This window comes from Sander lucioperca, chromosome 9, assembly GCF_008315115.2.
Source record: "Sander lucioperca isolate FBNREF2018 chromosome 9, SLUC_FBN_1.2, whole genome shotgun sequence".
NCBI lineage: Eukaryota > Metazoa > Chordata > Actinopteri > Perciformes > Percidae > Sander > Sander lucioperca.
The window spans coordinates 35,687,401-35,703,650 of NC_050181.1; the positions used below are offsets into that span (position 1 = coordinate 35,687,401).

Here is a 16,250-nt window from a genome sequence, read left to right on the forward strand (position 1 = left end):
ATTTTAGGCTCACAAGTAGGTCCATAGCAGGAAATACACAAAAGAAATATATAAAAATATATGTATATATACATAGGCAACATACAAAATATTCATCATATTACAAATGTTAAAAATGTGTGTGCAAGCTGTCATGCCAGTGTTTTCTGAGTTCAGATGGGAATCGAAAGCAGCTCTTCCTAGGACTTGTTGGAGCCTCTGTGATGCTAATTTGACAAGTGATCACATAATATCAATAGGAGGGTGGGGTCAATACGCCTTCCCACTTCATTACTCGGTGGAGGATAACATAACCCTAAACCCCACCGCCTCCTCCCTCCCCTCCCGGCCAGGTGATCAGCTGACTGAGGTGTCCACCGGTTGTGCAGCTTGCTCCGGAGAAAGAGGAGGCGTTGGTTGTGAAGCAGAAGCAGCAGGAGCGAGGAGGACTGTGTTCATGCTCTATGGAGAGGACAGAGCGCAGTATGGGCTGACTGATCGGAGATCCGCTTTGGGCTTTTTGTTGTCTTCAATAATGGACGAGCCCAATATTCTGAGACGCCGCGGTCTACAGGTAAATAGAGACATGGCTGTTTCCAGGCAAACGGGATGATATGGTGATGAGGATGATGATAATGAACAGTGCGAGGGATTTCATTTCATTTTCTACTAAAATAGCCTAAATGATATTTAGGCTATTCTTTGTTCTTTCTGATAATTAGCCTTTAAATCATCTTGGAAATATTTATTATCTGTCTATTCATTCAAACAGGCGGTGGCCACATGATGAATAGTAGCTCATGATGCAATTAATGAATGTGGATCTTATGTGTTTATTTTGGAGCTGTCCATTGGTACTTATGTGAAGCTGGTTGCCTTGGTGATAGGAGCTTAAAACCCAAGGGTGCCTGCATGATTGGCAGAAACATCCTTTTAATCTTCTCCTGGGTGCCATGTTAATCACTATTAGGAATGTCCCGAATAGCAATTTGTTTTCCCTCCCTGTAGTTCATTCATGTGTATATTTTCTACATAAATGAAGTAGTGAAAGCTGTATTGTTACCCCTGGTGTGTTATGGAGGAGGTGGGGTTGTGATGAAAGACTCAGACTGGGTGTTCCCATTCAGTTATTGTGATTGGTTTCTTTTTTCCGCCTAAAATGAATCTGCAATTTAAATGTAAGTGCATCCCTGTGTCATTATAATGATAATGATGTTATGTTGAAATTAGTCTCCCTTGAATCAATTATGTTGTGAAAAAATACACAACATATGTTAGTCCAAATTGATATGTAATACAGTAATAATTAAAAAGGTATTTCTCTGCAGAAATGTCTTTGTTGTAGGTATGTTTTTACCCACCTTGTTTTTATATGTGGCTTACATTAACCAGTCACTTTCTGAGACGTGTCTTTAGAAAAATGGAGAGGATAAAATCAGTGAAAGTAGCCTCAGAATCATTTTTTGCCACCCTTCAAATCCCAATTGGCAAGAATATAGTTTTGCAGTTGCCTGAGCTCAAACGCAGTAGCCATGGGCTAGTGAGGATTTGTATCATTGCTGTTAAATGTCTGGAAGACCCACTTGTCATGCAAGAAACTAGGCCATACTGCAGCTAATAAGATGTACACTGCATTAAAAAGACGATATGTGGGAGTGACAGAGAAGGGTAATAAGCATTGTAGGGAAATCCATCTGAAAAAAATGCTGTAACCTACATTTTTTTAATGAACGTTATAGGTGCCTGTTATGACCGCAAAAAAACTTCACATTCCTCCCTGTTTATTCTAAGCAGTGTGCTTTCATAACAGCTGAAACATACAAAGATATTAAAAAATGAGAACAGTACCCTGAAAAGGAAATATATATTGATTTGTGAAGAATTCCTTAAGCCAAATAGTAAAAAAAAAAAAAAAAAAAAAGAAAAGAAAAATTGGCTCAAACAGCAATAGCTGATTTCAAACCAATGTTAGCATAAAGACATGGAAAAGGGATTTATTTAAGAAGATATTCACATTTCTATATTTCCCATCTCTTCTTTTCTAGAAAGAACTGAGTCTTCCACGCAGGGGAAATGTGTAAGTATAATAAATTGAATTATTCTGTGCTCTCTCTCTCTCTCTCTCTCTCTCTCTCTCTCTCTCTCTCTCTCTCTCTCTCTCTCTCTCTCTCTCTCTCTCCGCCTCCCTTTGCCCCCCTTTCTCCTCCTCAAACCAGACCAGCAGGTGCCTGTCACTTATCAGCTTTATTATGCATGCATGCCACATGTCACACCAGTGGACTTTTACTTGACTCTCTCCTGAGAGACCAGAACTTTTGAAGATGTTAACGAGGATTGCCTGAAAGTCTGCAATGTCTCACCGCTCAGACAGGTTTAGAGAGGAAGAGCAGAGACAGAGATAAAAAAAAATCTTTGATGTGATAACAGTGGAAACAATGGTATTGCTAAAAAGGCATGCATATTGTGAATAAACAATGACTATCTGAACTAGTTGTCCCATTTAACCACAGTGGAGCATGGGTGTATAATAAAACGGGATGTCTGTTCGTATTTTCTTAATCTTTTTCCTGTTCAGACTTCAGAGGCAATCACTTGATGATTAATATAAATTTTACACACACACACACACACACACACACACACACACACACACACACACACACACAGTAGTAACAGTTAATTTCAAGTGACACACATGAAAAGCATGAAGGAACTCGTGAGTTTCCTGCTCAAATAGGAGGTGCCTCAGTCAGAACAACATCAATCTCTTCACTGTCTCTAACCTGTTCAGGGACTTCCCCCCAGTCTTTCGAGAAATGATTACGCCAGGCTATAGTTTCACCATCTGTGAGTCAGAGGAAATATCATGGGACATTCTAGATTACATGTGACAGATGTAAATTTTTTAAAGAGTTACGGTAAATATGTTTGTGCCGCTCACATCCTGCTTTTCCTCTGCCAGTCAAGGTGTCCGAAACAAAGAAGGAAATTGTCATTGTAGGTGTATCAAGGGCAATATTTCTGCGTTCCACCCTGTATGTTTGAATGATCAAATCTACAAATCTATTTAATTTAAATAGCTTACTTCATTGTAATACTAGTCTGGATAAACGGAAGTACACTTCCAGGATAATTGCCTGAGATCTGGCGCGTGATGTCCATCACCTTCCGCCAGGGGCGTAGCACAAAATTCTGGGCCCTGTAGAAAGGTATTTTCTATGGGCCCCTCCCCGCATCCACAGCTATTCATTCTAGCATCTTTTTGGGCCCTCCTCACATGAGGGCCCTGGGTACTCAGTCCCCTTTTCCCCCCCAGTCCGACGCCCCTGCCTTCCGCTCTCTGTGTGTTGCCGTTCTCAAACTCCTCATGTAATAAGGCATGGCTGCTTGTTTCTTTCTGTGAATGATTGTAAAGATTTACAAAGAATATGTTTACGGCATTTACTCTCTAAACGGGACGTTTTGGGACCGATTGGTAGGGGTTGCTATGGACGAAATCAGCCTGGTTGCACAGAATTCCGTGAAATGATCACGAATTGTTAACAGCGCATTACGTGGTGGTGGCACGGAATGTGTGAAAAATCGTGTGGCCACCACGGAAAACAATGGCAATGTAAAGTCAATGAGAAGATGACGTAGCATTAAGAGCGACTATGGTAGCGAGTACTATGTAAGGCCGAAATTCCGCGTAAGGGGGTTAGATGGGGTGGTGGATGGGTCAAACACAGGACTTTCACCCAGGAGACCAGGGTTCGTGTCCCACATGTCAAGTTTCCTAAAGTCACTTTCTTCTTTTCTGTCCCGTTCTTCTCGCGTGTCACGGAACCGTAAGCCCACCCATGACCTTTTCCTTAACTTAAGGGGCCATGTTTATTTAACGGAATTCTTCCGTGGGCCCATCACGGAATTTTCGGCGATCAGTGTTCATTTCACGAAATTCTTCCGTGGGCCCATCACGGAATGTTTTGCGATTCCGTGAAACTGCCACAGATTTTGAGTTAAGGGGCCGTGTACATTTCACGGAATTCTGTGAGATCAGGTTGGACGAAATACACTGGTGATACACTGTTAAGAGTAAATGAGGTTTAACCATGTATCCAGCTATTTTAAATAGCTCACTGGATTGTGTGAACAGTTAACTTCATTTAATATTGTATGGGGCGTTTTCTTCTGCGGGGTGCAAATGTTCCACCAAAACAAGTTTCTTCCTGAGACTATGCTGCAGAGCCACCATCGCTGCGTCCGGAGCTTAGCGCCACCAAAGATGACTGTGATTGGTTTAAAGAAATGGAAACAAACCAAAGCGTTTTTTTCTCCTATCCCAGAATGTATGTGTGGTGTAGCCAGACCTTACTCCACAGCGCTGTGGAGATAGGGCTGGCAATGCGAGACTATTGTAATACTAATATGTGAGTCATAAAGGTAAGTGGTTTCTCTACAAACAAAACACTCAAATATTTCAGTCGGTACTTGTAGTGTGTCTGTGGAAAAGCTTAGTAGTAATCTAAGTGATTTGCTAGGACGGTGTATTTTTAACTGTTTAATAGTCTAGCAGGGCTGGATTAACTCACTAAATTTCCCCCTTTCTGGTCTGCATATCCCTGCCTCTGCTGGATTATTTTTATCCCCGGTTGGGGGATCCCCATCCCCCTCAAAGTGATCACTACAGTACTTCACCAATAGACCATTATATACCTAAAATAGAAGTATTTTAAACTAAGTAAAGCGCTGTAACATAAACAGTCTATAGTGCCATAGAACGATAAAATCCGAGCGGCAGTTGCTGGTTGTATTTAGCCGATACAGAGCTCCGGGACGCAGACTACAAGCGGCAGTTGTTTAGCCGCCAATAGGTGACTGTGAGCCGGCTGCAGGCATCGCCAGATGACGGTCCTTTCAGGGGCCATAGTAGTGGAGTTTAGCCAGAAAAAGTGAGCGTCATGCTGCGATGACGGTTAAGTTTAGGCACCAAAACGACTAGTTAAGTTTAGGAAAAAGATTGTAGTTTGGATTAAGACATTCCCGAGGAACGAACGAGCGTTTCCTGGGTGAAAATATTTTGTTTTCGCCGCAAAGTGAACTCCACTCTCCGACTTGAAAGCACTGTATTTTCCATTGAATATTGAAGTGCATATTTAAGTGTTTGGCATGCCTGGCCGAGTGGCACTATGTCCATGGTATTGAAAGGGGGATTTCATTCTTGCATATTTTTGTTGTTGTTGTGCAAAATCACCCCCCCCCCCCCCCCCCTTTTTCACAAATCGCACCCAGGGTTACTAGAGGGGTAATGGCAGTTTGCCCGTCCAGTCTACACATGTTGTACTGTGGAAATACAGTAGGTGGTACTGAGGCCGTTGCTACGAGCCACTCGGCCCCATACAATCTGTGATAGCTGTGTCCATATTCTCGGCAGGAAGCCAAACGCGTTTTCAATGTGTGTTGGGCTCCGCCAGGGTTGTCTTTTGTAACCAATTTTGTTTGTGATTTTCATGGATAGGATGTCAAGGTGCAGCCGGGGGGAGAAGAGTGTCCGGTTTGGGGACCTTAAGAATTGCTTCTCTGCTCTTTGCAGATGATGTGGTTCTGTTGGCTTGACTTTGAGTAGAGCCGCTGCTCTCTCACATTAAAAGTAGCCAGTTGAGGTGGCATTCCTTTGAAAGTTACCGGGCATGTCCAACTGGTAGAAGACCCAGAACAAGCTGGAGAGATTATATATCTCATCTGGTTTGGGAACGCCTTGGGGTCCTCCAGGAGGAGCTGGAAAACATTGCTGGGGGGAGGGACATCTGAACTACCCACTTATCCTGCTGCAGTGGTGGATTCAAAACCTTACTTAAGTAAAAGTATGTTAGTATAATCAGCAAAATGCACTTAAAGTATCCCTACTTAAAGTACAAAAGTATTCATTGTGCAGTAAAATGTTCCCTGGCAGTGTTTTACTATTACATATGATGTTTTTGCATTAATATTCCTGCTGCATTAATGTGTATGTTAAATTTTACTGCTGCAGATGTTTAAGATTGTGCTAATTTTAACTCCTTGTTTATACTGTCGGGTAGTTTAATCCACAGCAATGCATCATATTCTATAAGATCATCATATGTTTGTAGCGTCGCTCTCCTGTGAGAACCATGTATGTCAACTTTTCAGGAGTTTAGCAAAACAGCCCTGTTTTCAGCTTTGTGACGATGCATTCAGAATGAAAAAAAAAACTAGTTTAAAAGTCCCTAGCCGTTTCACATACACAATTCCTCAGTTTTCGTTCTGTTTTTCGCTGGGTGGTTAGTTTGTAGTTAGTGTTTCGAGTCGTTAACCCAATATTTCCGACAGTGCATGAAGGCATCATTAGTCCCTCCTCCGTTTGGCACGCGCTGACGCGACTGCGCAGTGCGGCGTTGCTGGTGCTGTTGGAAAGTTTGTATCACTCTTTACATTTTGGCGAAGATATCACTCGATAATGTCACATCCCGCAGTAGACGGACTGTTTCGGACATTTTGCTGGTAGTAGGGAGAAGGAGCAGAGCGGACATGGCCGTTGCAGTCGCTCATCATCACCGAGCTGCTGCCGGGTACCGTGGGTCTGGGTTCTGTTTGAACCGAAACTAAATGGAGTTTCTGCCGTTGGACTCTGCGTACTGGCCTAACCGCCACCAATAACAACTCTTTAAGAGAGACCGTATACCATGATGCTCCCACTTTAACAAGAATACAATTCTCATACCTGGATTGGATTTATCGGTAAACACCATCACCATGTCTGACCAAAACTACTATTGGACCGTGTTGCCGAGCTACAAAACTAGTTTTGTGACTGGGGCCATGATGAAAAGATCAAAAAGGTAAAGACATAACAACCTGTTTTGATACTAACGTTAGCTATTCTTTCTGAATATGTAGCTAGCTAGCTAGCTAGACAACAGTGATAACGGTACAGCCTTGACTGCCGCCGCCCGCAAAGCGAAAACGTCTGCTGTCCCTGTAGTTATCATCAGCTCCCCACTGAGCTGTGCCATTCACTGTCTGGCTAACAGCAATTTGTTGAACGTTTATGTTGAGCTATTCGATTCATAGCACGTAAACGCAACCCCTACACTGTTTGGTACGGTTATCAGTGTACAACTCAGATTGATAATGGCATTGCTGTGTCTGTGATAGCAGACAGTGTGTAGCTGTATGTGTCGGCTAACGTTACATCCGCCCTAGTTTTTGTTTCCGACGGAGAAACGTGGCCATTGTATGGTGTTGTGTATGGGGGCAGACTGCATTGTCTGCTACCAGCTGTCGCATAAAGCGACATAGACTGAGTCCCAGTGCGGATCGATACACTGATGTTGTTAGTGGGACTGTAGTGTTGTCGATGTGCTTTTATCTGCGAGATAAATTGAATCAGCCCTGACAAAGTAGAGCAGTATCATTTGCCTTTCATGCCCTGTAAGCACTCAGTGTGGCTTTGGCAATCAGTGAGTTCAAAGTGCCCTAATCGTGATTTATGGAATTTGTATTTTCCCTCCCTTGAATCTCAATATTTCTATCGTGAAATGTTTTGTTGTGATTCTAGTACAGTATGCATCTAATATAGCTGCTGTCAATGGCATACACTGCAAGAACCATTACTAAGGATCGAAGTTCTGAAGGAAAACCTCATCTTTTAAATATATGTAATATACATTTCTAACTATTAACAAGCTGCTAAAGGCATCCCGTGGAGCATTAAACTATCCACCTTTCCCGTGGAGCTAGGGAACATGCATCAAGTCATGTAACCCATAAATCACAGCGTGACTTTGAATGGAGCTCAGTGAATAAATGCAGCCCTTCATCATCAGCAGACATGTGAAACATGCAGGCCTGCATCTCAGTGGCCTACATTCATCTATAGCTAGATGGATGCCTGCACAGTCCCTACAAACCACAGTTGTATGAGTAGCCTTATCACTGCCAAGTGTTAAAAAGCTCTCTTGTGATCATGGTGTGATTCATGGTGTGATACAGTAATGCTTTCATGCCATCCAGGCTCTCTATAGTGTGAAAAGGGTGTCTGTTTATTTATTTTCTGATAAGAAGAAAATGGTGCACACTCACAGCGTCACTCTGTGATGACGATGTTGGTGTGTCGTTGGAGCCAAAGTCAAGCATTTATTGGCTCTCCCTTCTCACTGTTGCTGTGCCGTCTCTGCCACTTGAGGCTTTTTAGGTTGGGGGGGCCATACTGTGTGAATCTGCCTCAGCACCGACCCAGAAACGTCAGGCTCTGTTGTCATCTCAGCCCCCCCCCCAATTATTTTAGGTCATTATCTGAGAGATGACATCGACATCATCTGGATGAAACGGACAGCATGATGGGATGGATTACATCCAGTTTAGTGGGGAATGTAAAAGCCAAACTAAAAAGAAGCCCACATTCCATTCTGGATGAAGACTTTGGCACACATAAAGTGAGCACCAGGCACCGTATGTGCACAAATATACAGGAAGTGGACAAAATAACATTTAAACTTAACTGTATCATAAGGCATTTATGAGTCATGCTTAGAGAAATGTCACCTAGTATTATCTGACAGCTTTTAAACAACTCTGCCAGCCATCACTTGTGGGACTTTTTCTTAGAAATAGGTTTCCTTAAAGGAAAAGAAGTTGACAAAATATACCAAGTTTGAACAAAGCTTGTCCAACAAAGAGGAGCGCTGGTTACAAGTTTAAGGCAACCAGCATGGCAGAAGTAAACCCTCTTTCATCAAAACAACACAAACAAACAGGTTAGAAAATAACAGCAGCTTTTTATATATATATATATATATATATATATATATATATATATATATATATATATATATATATATATATATATATAAAAGCTTGAATCCAAAGTTGCATCAGCTGCTGAACCTCTGACTCAGTACAATGGAAAAGCAATCTGATCATTGATTTTCCCACCTATAGGTCAGTTTGTGTCGTTTACCAACAGATTGCGTTCATCCATGGATCTGTAATGGTGTGGTCTCAGTATGTCATGGCCTGTGCCGTTATGTTATGGGAGTCATGAGGTCCACTCATTTTTTTTTGCGTCATTGTATAACAACCGGCCAAGACTGCTTTTTATAGGATCAGGTGGTCCCACTGGTACGAGCACTGCTCTTCCCAGATGTTTCCCATATTCTCACATGAAAATACTTCCAGACGCAGGAGACATTATCGGATCTTCATTGATACTTTAGTGCAGGGACAGCAACCTTAGGCACGCATGCCACCATTAGGGCTGGGGTATCGTTACATTTTCTTCCGGTACTGATACCAATACCGTGACTTCGATAATAGTTCCTGAATGTCACTTTTTTCTTTTTTTTTTAATTCTTTATTTTCAATCAGCAAAGTAGAAATACAGTATACAAGTAGTAGTAGTAGTATTATATATACCATTTGCTGTTTTTTTTTTTAACAGAACATATACATACTTTGAACAGTTAGGGAGAGAGAAAAAAAAAAAACAAAAAAAAAAAACTTGTGCATTACAAAATGTTCAAATAACTACATTGTTTGGGACATAAAAGAGACGAGAAAAAAATAATAATAAATAAAAAGCACAGGATCCTTAATTCAGCACCTCTACAAAGTCTAATCTTAAGGGCTTTACATATTTGACCCATTTGGACCAAAGACTAACAAATTTACTTTTCTTTAGACGAATGGAAAAGGTAATTGCTTCCATTACATATATCCCATTTACAATATCTATCCATTCTGAGACTGTGGGAGGGTCGGGAAGCAGCCAACGTCTTGTAAATGCTTTTTTGCAGGCAGATGTAAGAATGGCATATAAATACTTATCAGCAGTTCTAGCCAAGAACTCACAATTCCCCAAAAAAAGAGAGGAAAACTCTAAAGGTACTTTATTGTTGAGTATAGTATTTAAGATCTTGTGAAATTCTGTCCAAAATGGTTTAATCTTTGGGCATTCCCAAAACACATGCCAGTGATCAGCCTCCCGAGCGCCACACAGCCTCCAGCATTTAGCACCACCTGGGTCAAAATGTGCTTTTTGCTTCGGTGTTATAAAAAAACGAATGAGACATTTCCAATTAAAGTCGCGCCATGTATGAGAGTTCATACATTTCCATTGAAACTCACATATATTTAACCAGTCATCTGTAGGTATCAGCACGTTGCTTTCCTTTTCCCATTTTTCTTTTTCTTTTTCTTTTTCTTTTTTTTTTTTTCTTTTTTTATTATTTATATTTTATTTGGAAAAGGCAGTATCATGGCAAACATTCTTTCAGTATTTCAGCAAATGAACAAGTAAATATACAAATGACACTTTTCCATTGTTTTTTTCCATTGTTTTTGGAAATGTATATATATATATATATATATACACATACACACATATACATGTACATATAACCCAGAGAAGAATATTCTAAGAAAAGACAAATTAAACTGTATTCTTTGTGAGTCATTTAGTCCACATGAAGATCTTACAGAGATCCATCTTCTCTTCCACGAATATAAGTCCGTGTATATCCTTCCATAACATAAATTTACACATACAGATCAATATCCACATGCATAACCACATCTTTGCAATGTATAATCCTATGCTTATTTGTACTTAAATCCGCCAACAATTTTCTCACCCATTAGAAAAATAACTATATACAATGGAACCAAGGGATTTTTCATTACCATTATTTCTATCAAAAAGGGAAGAGCATGGAAAATCAGTGAAATCATACAAAGTCTCCCATTTTTCTTTTATGTAGTCTGTGGAGTGGGTATTTTTCACCAGGATACCTTTGTAAAACTTAAGAAATAATCCCCTTAACAGAAGCATTTTTGTATGCAACCAAAATTGTTTTTAATATTGGGTCATTAAGGTCTGTTTTAGGTTTAATACTATGTTCAAAATAATTGCGTACTTGCAGGTATTGGAAAAAATCTGAGTTTTCAAGATGGTATTCCTTTTTCAGACCCTCAAAATCCCTTAATTTTCCATTTTCTGTGAGTGAATAGAAAGTCGTTATACCTTTGGAAATCCATGATTTAAAACGATTATCAGTCAAATTTGGCCTGAAACCAGGGTCAAAAGCACACCATTGGATTATCTGTATTTTATCATTTAACTGATACTCTCCTTTTACTTTATTCCAAATTTTAAATTGGGTTTTGATCCACGGATTTTGAGTATCCTTTATAAGCTTGTCTAGGTTCGTACAGGCCAGAAATGCGTGAATCGGAGGGCTGAATGTCACTTTTTTCAATACCAATGTTATCAAATCCATTTTAACAAAAATAAATTACAAAATTACACATTACGGCACATATCTTTTTATTTGTTTTTCAGCTCCTACTAAGTGAGCCCTGTCTCTGTGTGTAACGTAGACTTTTTCCTGCGTGTCTTTACAACGCGTTATGTTAGACAGCCAACCGCCAGCATCATTAGATCTCGTTAGCAGCATGCTGCATGCTTATTGGCTCACTGCTCTTGATGAGGTTTACTCCTTAGGTACTGAAATTTGGTATTGAATGACAAGGCATTTTTTCGATACTCGATACTAAGCAAGCAATTCGGTCGGTGCCTAAAAAGTCACCTCAAATTTGGTACCCAGCCCTAGCCACCATTGGCACGCAGTAGCTCGACCAATGGCACTCCAGCAATATGTTTGCAAGAGAGTTATTCAGAAATGTTCCAATCCGCATGCCAAATGACCTCTTTACATCCATTGGCAGGAGCACAGCCTATTATTTACGGTAATTTGATTTACTTTTTCCCCATATGCATTCCGCAAAGACCCGCCCTACTCTGCCTCTGATTGGCTAGTACTTGGCCTTCTTCACAAAATGCGTCAGGAAAGGGGGAAAAAAACAACACTGCCTGAGCGGGCTCGGTAGATGATGGCAGGCTTAATGATGATATGGCACACTGATATTAACATGAACATTTTAAAATGTCACCATATGTTAAAAAAGGTTGTCGACCCCTGCTTTAGTGTACCACACAGTGCATACTCATTATTCACTGGGTGTTGATTTATGTTATGTATTTCGGAAATACATAATGTCAATATTTCCATTATGTTGGTAACTCTTGTAGTCAGAAATACTTATATTATTGTTATATACATATATTTACATACAAACATGTTTGTAGCTATGCATGTATGTGGATGTATAAACACCATTGGCCTACCAGTATCATAACAGTTATCAGTGTTTTCCTTATTATGATCAACTCCAGTTCATAGGTTGACTCTGTTTTATTTTACCCGTCTGTTTACTGCACTGATAAAGCAGCATTGCTGAGCGATCGTGTCTGTAATTGTCTTGCATAACCAAATGTTGTGTTTGTTTTCGTCCTCTCACAGTTCCCGTAACAACAAGAGAAGGAGTTTGGCAGTCGGGACCCCGTCGCCCACGCTCTCACGGCCTCTTTCGCCTCTCCCGCTTGCCACAGGTACTTGTGTTGTTTTTTAGTTGCGTGTCTACTCGGCTCAGTGTGTGATATTGGCAATTAGACCGGAGGCTCATCACACATACTTTACATAGACACGATCCCATGGAAAACACAGGCAAGCGGGTTAGGATAGAATGATGAGCCCACCACATTAGCTTTTCTGTTTAGTATATGTGCCCTCAGCCTAACTTTCTGTTCTGTTGATGTATGTCACAAGACTAGCACTGCTTTCCCTTATCAAGTTTCCATTGCCTTTGGACCATAATGTGCCCACAGTATAGTGCACAAGACATACAGAAGTTTTCCTCATGATGATATTTTTTGTATAGCCTCTTCTAGGTTAGTAATTTCTTCATCCAGCTGCCTGAAGTGCTAAATGGAGACTCATTGATTCTCTGCACTCAGGGTGCGTCAGTGCTTTGCTGGCACGAAAACCCTTTAGTGACCCTTTCAAGAATATGTGGTGTGATCAACAGCAGGACTCTCTGCTGTCCGCACATTCTTTTTTGATTAGGCAGGGAACATGACTAGTTAACTTCTGTGGTGGTGTCACTGTGATTTAAAAAAATGTTTTAGATTGTTTCAGGTTGAACTAAATCGGTTGCAGAATGATCATTGAGCATATTTCTAACTGATAATGTAAAACAAGGGGACAGCTGCTGGCATGATTCATCTCATAAATAGTCACATACATAGTATTCATATATATATTTCAGCTTGTACTAATTTTTAATGTTTGTAACTGATTTTTTTTTTGTGTCTTCAGCTGGCAGCAGCCCTTCAGAAAGCCCCAGAAATGTCTCTGCAAGCACTTCTGCTAACTTCCAGTTTGCCCGCAGGTAAGAATGAACTTAACTGCTTTTTAATATGGAGTTGTTCTAAGGCACTTGAGCTCAGCCACATTGCAGCAGTAGTATGCCTCCTACCTAATATAAAAAAAAACTGGAAAATTGTTAAGACCGATACATTGCAGTTCAAGATGCCTGGATTAAATGCATATTTTAACATTAGAGTAGGTTCATCTTTCTTCCTGCAAAGATGACAAAACTGTAGAAAGTTTAAGTTCAAAACATAAGGAATAAACGGCAATAGTTCCGCACAGAGGTTAATGCCCTACCGATCCAAAACAAAAACGTCAACATTTTTAACTTATTTTAAGCTAAATACAATAAAAACAAGCTAAAAAAAATAACCTAAGAAACTTGGTTTTGGAGGAAACTGAGTTGCATGAATAATGAACATGCCCTGGCTAGTTCCCTTTTGCCCCTGTGGTGGGAATGAGGCAATGGAGAAGCAAGTCCAACCAGCTGAAGGCCAGGGCCACTTGCTGGACATGGGTCTTGGCATTTGTCAAGCCAATTAAGGTGGAAAGTCGGTGCACGCACTCATTACTCAGGGCTTCTGTGATTATGGGGGAAATTGCAGAGTTTGCTCTCTCATCACACTTCTTGCAGCTGTGTATATACTCACTGCAATTTAGAGGAATAGTAGTGGTAACTGGCACCCTCGTTCAGTAGCAGAAAATAGCATACTTTAAATGTACTGTAAATGTATGTGCTTATTTCAAATATCACGTGTTATGAATTTGCATTTGATGTTGCAGTGCAGTATGGCATATTGGCTTGCACCATATGCTTGAGGATGGAGAGGGGAAGCCTCCTGATAGAATTGCCTCGCACGGGCCTGCATGACTCATCTAAATTTATGGAGACTATTTAAGCTGCAAGTGCGGAGACAGATGCTGTGACTGCACTTTTGAGTGTCCTCTGGGTGTATTTGTTATTCACACAAGCTGTGATGTCATTTGTGAGCTGTGAATTACTCTGTCATGTAAACATGGAAAGAGCCAAACACACAATAGTTAGCATTCATTCACATGAAGAATAAATAGATTTTATTTTTTTTTATTTTTATTTTTTTTTAATGCAAATGAAGGACCCCCCCCCCCCCCCCCGAGTAATCCTCAGATCTCAGAGCAGAACCATCCAATCTCATTGTGTCAGTCGTGGTTTAGCTGCGTGTCCCCAAGAGTTGGCTTGTGGGAGAAAAAGTTTGACCATCCTCGGCAACACAGATTGAATCAGTGAGGGAAATTGGGCCACGTCGTCAGAGCGCCATATTGGGTGGAAAAGTAGGGGGACATGGAAATTTCACACATAAAGGTTGAGGTTTACTGTGTGTGTGTGTGTGTGTCTGTGTGTGTATAATGAGTCAAGTGTCTGTGGGTCTCACTGCTGCAGTATTATGGCAGCTTGGCAGGTGCTCAGCAGCAGTGCTGTGAGAGACAAACAGTGCTATGACTCTGACAGCCAGACTTACACTGTCACTATCATTAAACACTGTTTATTTATTTCTTTCTCACTTTGTCTCTCCGCCTGGCCTCTTCCTCTCTTTCTCACTCTTCTTCTCCATTTGTGTCTTCCCCTTTTTTTTTTTTTTTTTTTGTTGTTGCATCGGTGTAGCCAACTGGCCCGCACTGAAAGGTAAGAAAACGGCCGTCTGGTGTCTTTCTTTCTTTTTTTTTTTTTTTTTTTAATCTCTCGCACACACAGTTTCAAGCATCAGATGTTATCACTTTCAACTTGCATGGGAAGATTTAGCATAAAATGAGAGTTGCAGGTGTAGAAAGGCGAAGCTTTGAAGATTGGAGTGAGTCAACAGGATGTGTAAATTTCGTATGTGGTGGGGAGCTACCACTGAGCAGTCTGTTTCTCTGTTTTGTTTTCTTGCAGAGCGGATGGGCGAAGGTGGTCTGTGGCGTCCGTTCCCTCGTCTGGATACTGCACCAGTGCACCCAGTTCATCGGTGTCTGTAAGCTGAATCTCTTTCTGTGTTTCTGAACTTTTCCTGCAATCGTCAGTGGCAGTGAAGTCCGTCTCTTTCCTTCATCAGACATTCAACCTCTCTCCGAACCAGTGCCGTGGGACCGTTTAGCTCCCGGTGTTACTTATACGCCGCGCATCCATCAGTTTACAGATCCATGGTGTCTCGTAAGCTCAGGCTGGAAACCTGTACGTTTAGCTATCCTGCTTCCGTTCACAATTTTGCGGGAACCAATCACTAAGTGGCTTATCCACCTGGCGCGCTATCGGCGGGTTTAACACGATGACGATAGAGAAGCGACGGCAAGCAGCTTTTTGTTTACATTCAACAAGCCGGCCACCGAAGCGCAGCAACCCGTTGATGCTGCTGTCGCTGCTACGTCACCCGGATCGTTGGTCTGATTGGTCGAAGGACTATCCAATTGCGTACGGAGTCATTTGAACTATGCCCGTCGATCACGCCTCTTGTGCAGTAGAAAATACAGAGCAGACTCCCCAGACTGATGTTCAATCTTAAAAGATTGAGCTTGGTCTGGTGATAGCCAGACTACATATTTACCATATTTTGGTAAAAAATATAAGTGCTTCAAAATGACTGAGCATGCAATAGACAATATTGTTCTCGGTGAAGAAACAAACAACTTACTCTTTGAAAACCGCTTTATATTCAACTTTGAGTATCGCTGACTTTACAAAGACCTTGTAGGATCTGCAGAGCTAACTGTACAGTTGAGATCGTTTGTTCAACCGATGCAAGTGGAGGCGCTGAACACGCTCTCTGAGGCGGGTGAAAAACGCCACACCATCACAACGCCGTTACGTGACATTCTGGTCGACCATAGTCTCTGCAGACGGTTGATTTATCCAAAACAGCTGACTGGAAAGTGGATGTTGTGTACTTTAATGACTCAGTCATAACAGGATATGTCCAACGATGATGCATCTCTCCATCAGCAGCCTTTTTATCGCTCTTTCCACAACAGACAGGAAATAGGAAGGAA

The 16,250-nt window shown here is 41.2% G+C and overlaps 1 protein-coding gene across 4 annotated transcripts in view; it reads left to right on the forward strand.

Annotated features, from left to right (window-relative positions):
- The first annotated feature begins 432 nt into the window (after positions 1-432).
- Positions 433-16,250, forward strand: part of mast3a (microtubule associated serine/threonine kinase 3a) — a 37,960-nt gene continuing 22,142 nt past the window's right edge. Inside the window, exons 1-6 of one of the 4 annotated variants that reach the window (XM_031281208.2) lie at positions 433-553; positions 2,025-2,056; positions 12,339-12,427; positions 13,194-13,266; positions 14,890-14,910; positions 15,160-15,238. In XM_031281208.2, the coding sequence (XP_031137068.1) occupies positions 437-553; positions 2,025-2,056; positions 12,339-12,427; positions 13,194-13,266; positions 14,890-14,910; positions 15,160-15,238 (411 nt within the window). In that variant the 5' untranslated portion in view covers positions 433-436. Of the gene's footprint in view, positions 554-2,024; positions 2,057-6,345; positions 6,819-12,338; positions 12,428-13,193; positions 13,267-14,889; positions 14,911-15,159; positions 15,239-16,250 lie in introns of those variants that run through there. The other 3 variants (XM_031281209.2, XM_031281210.2, XM_031281211.2) reach the window with 3 other exon arrangements.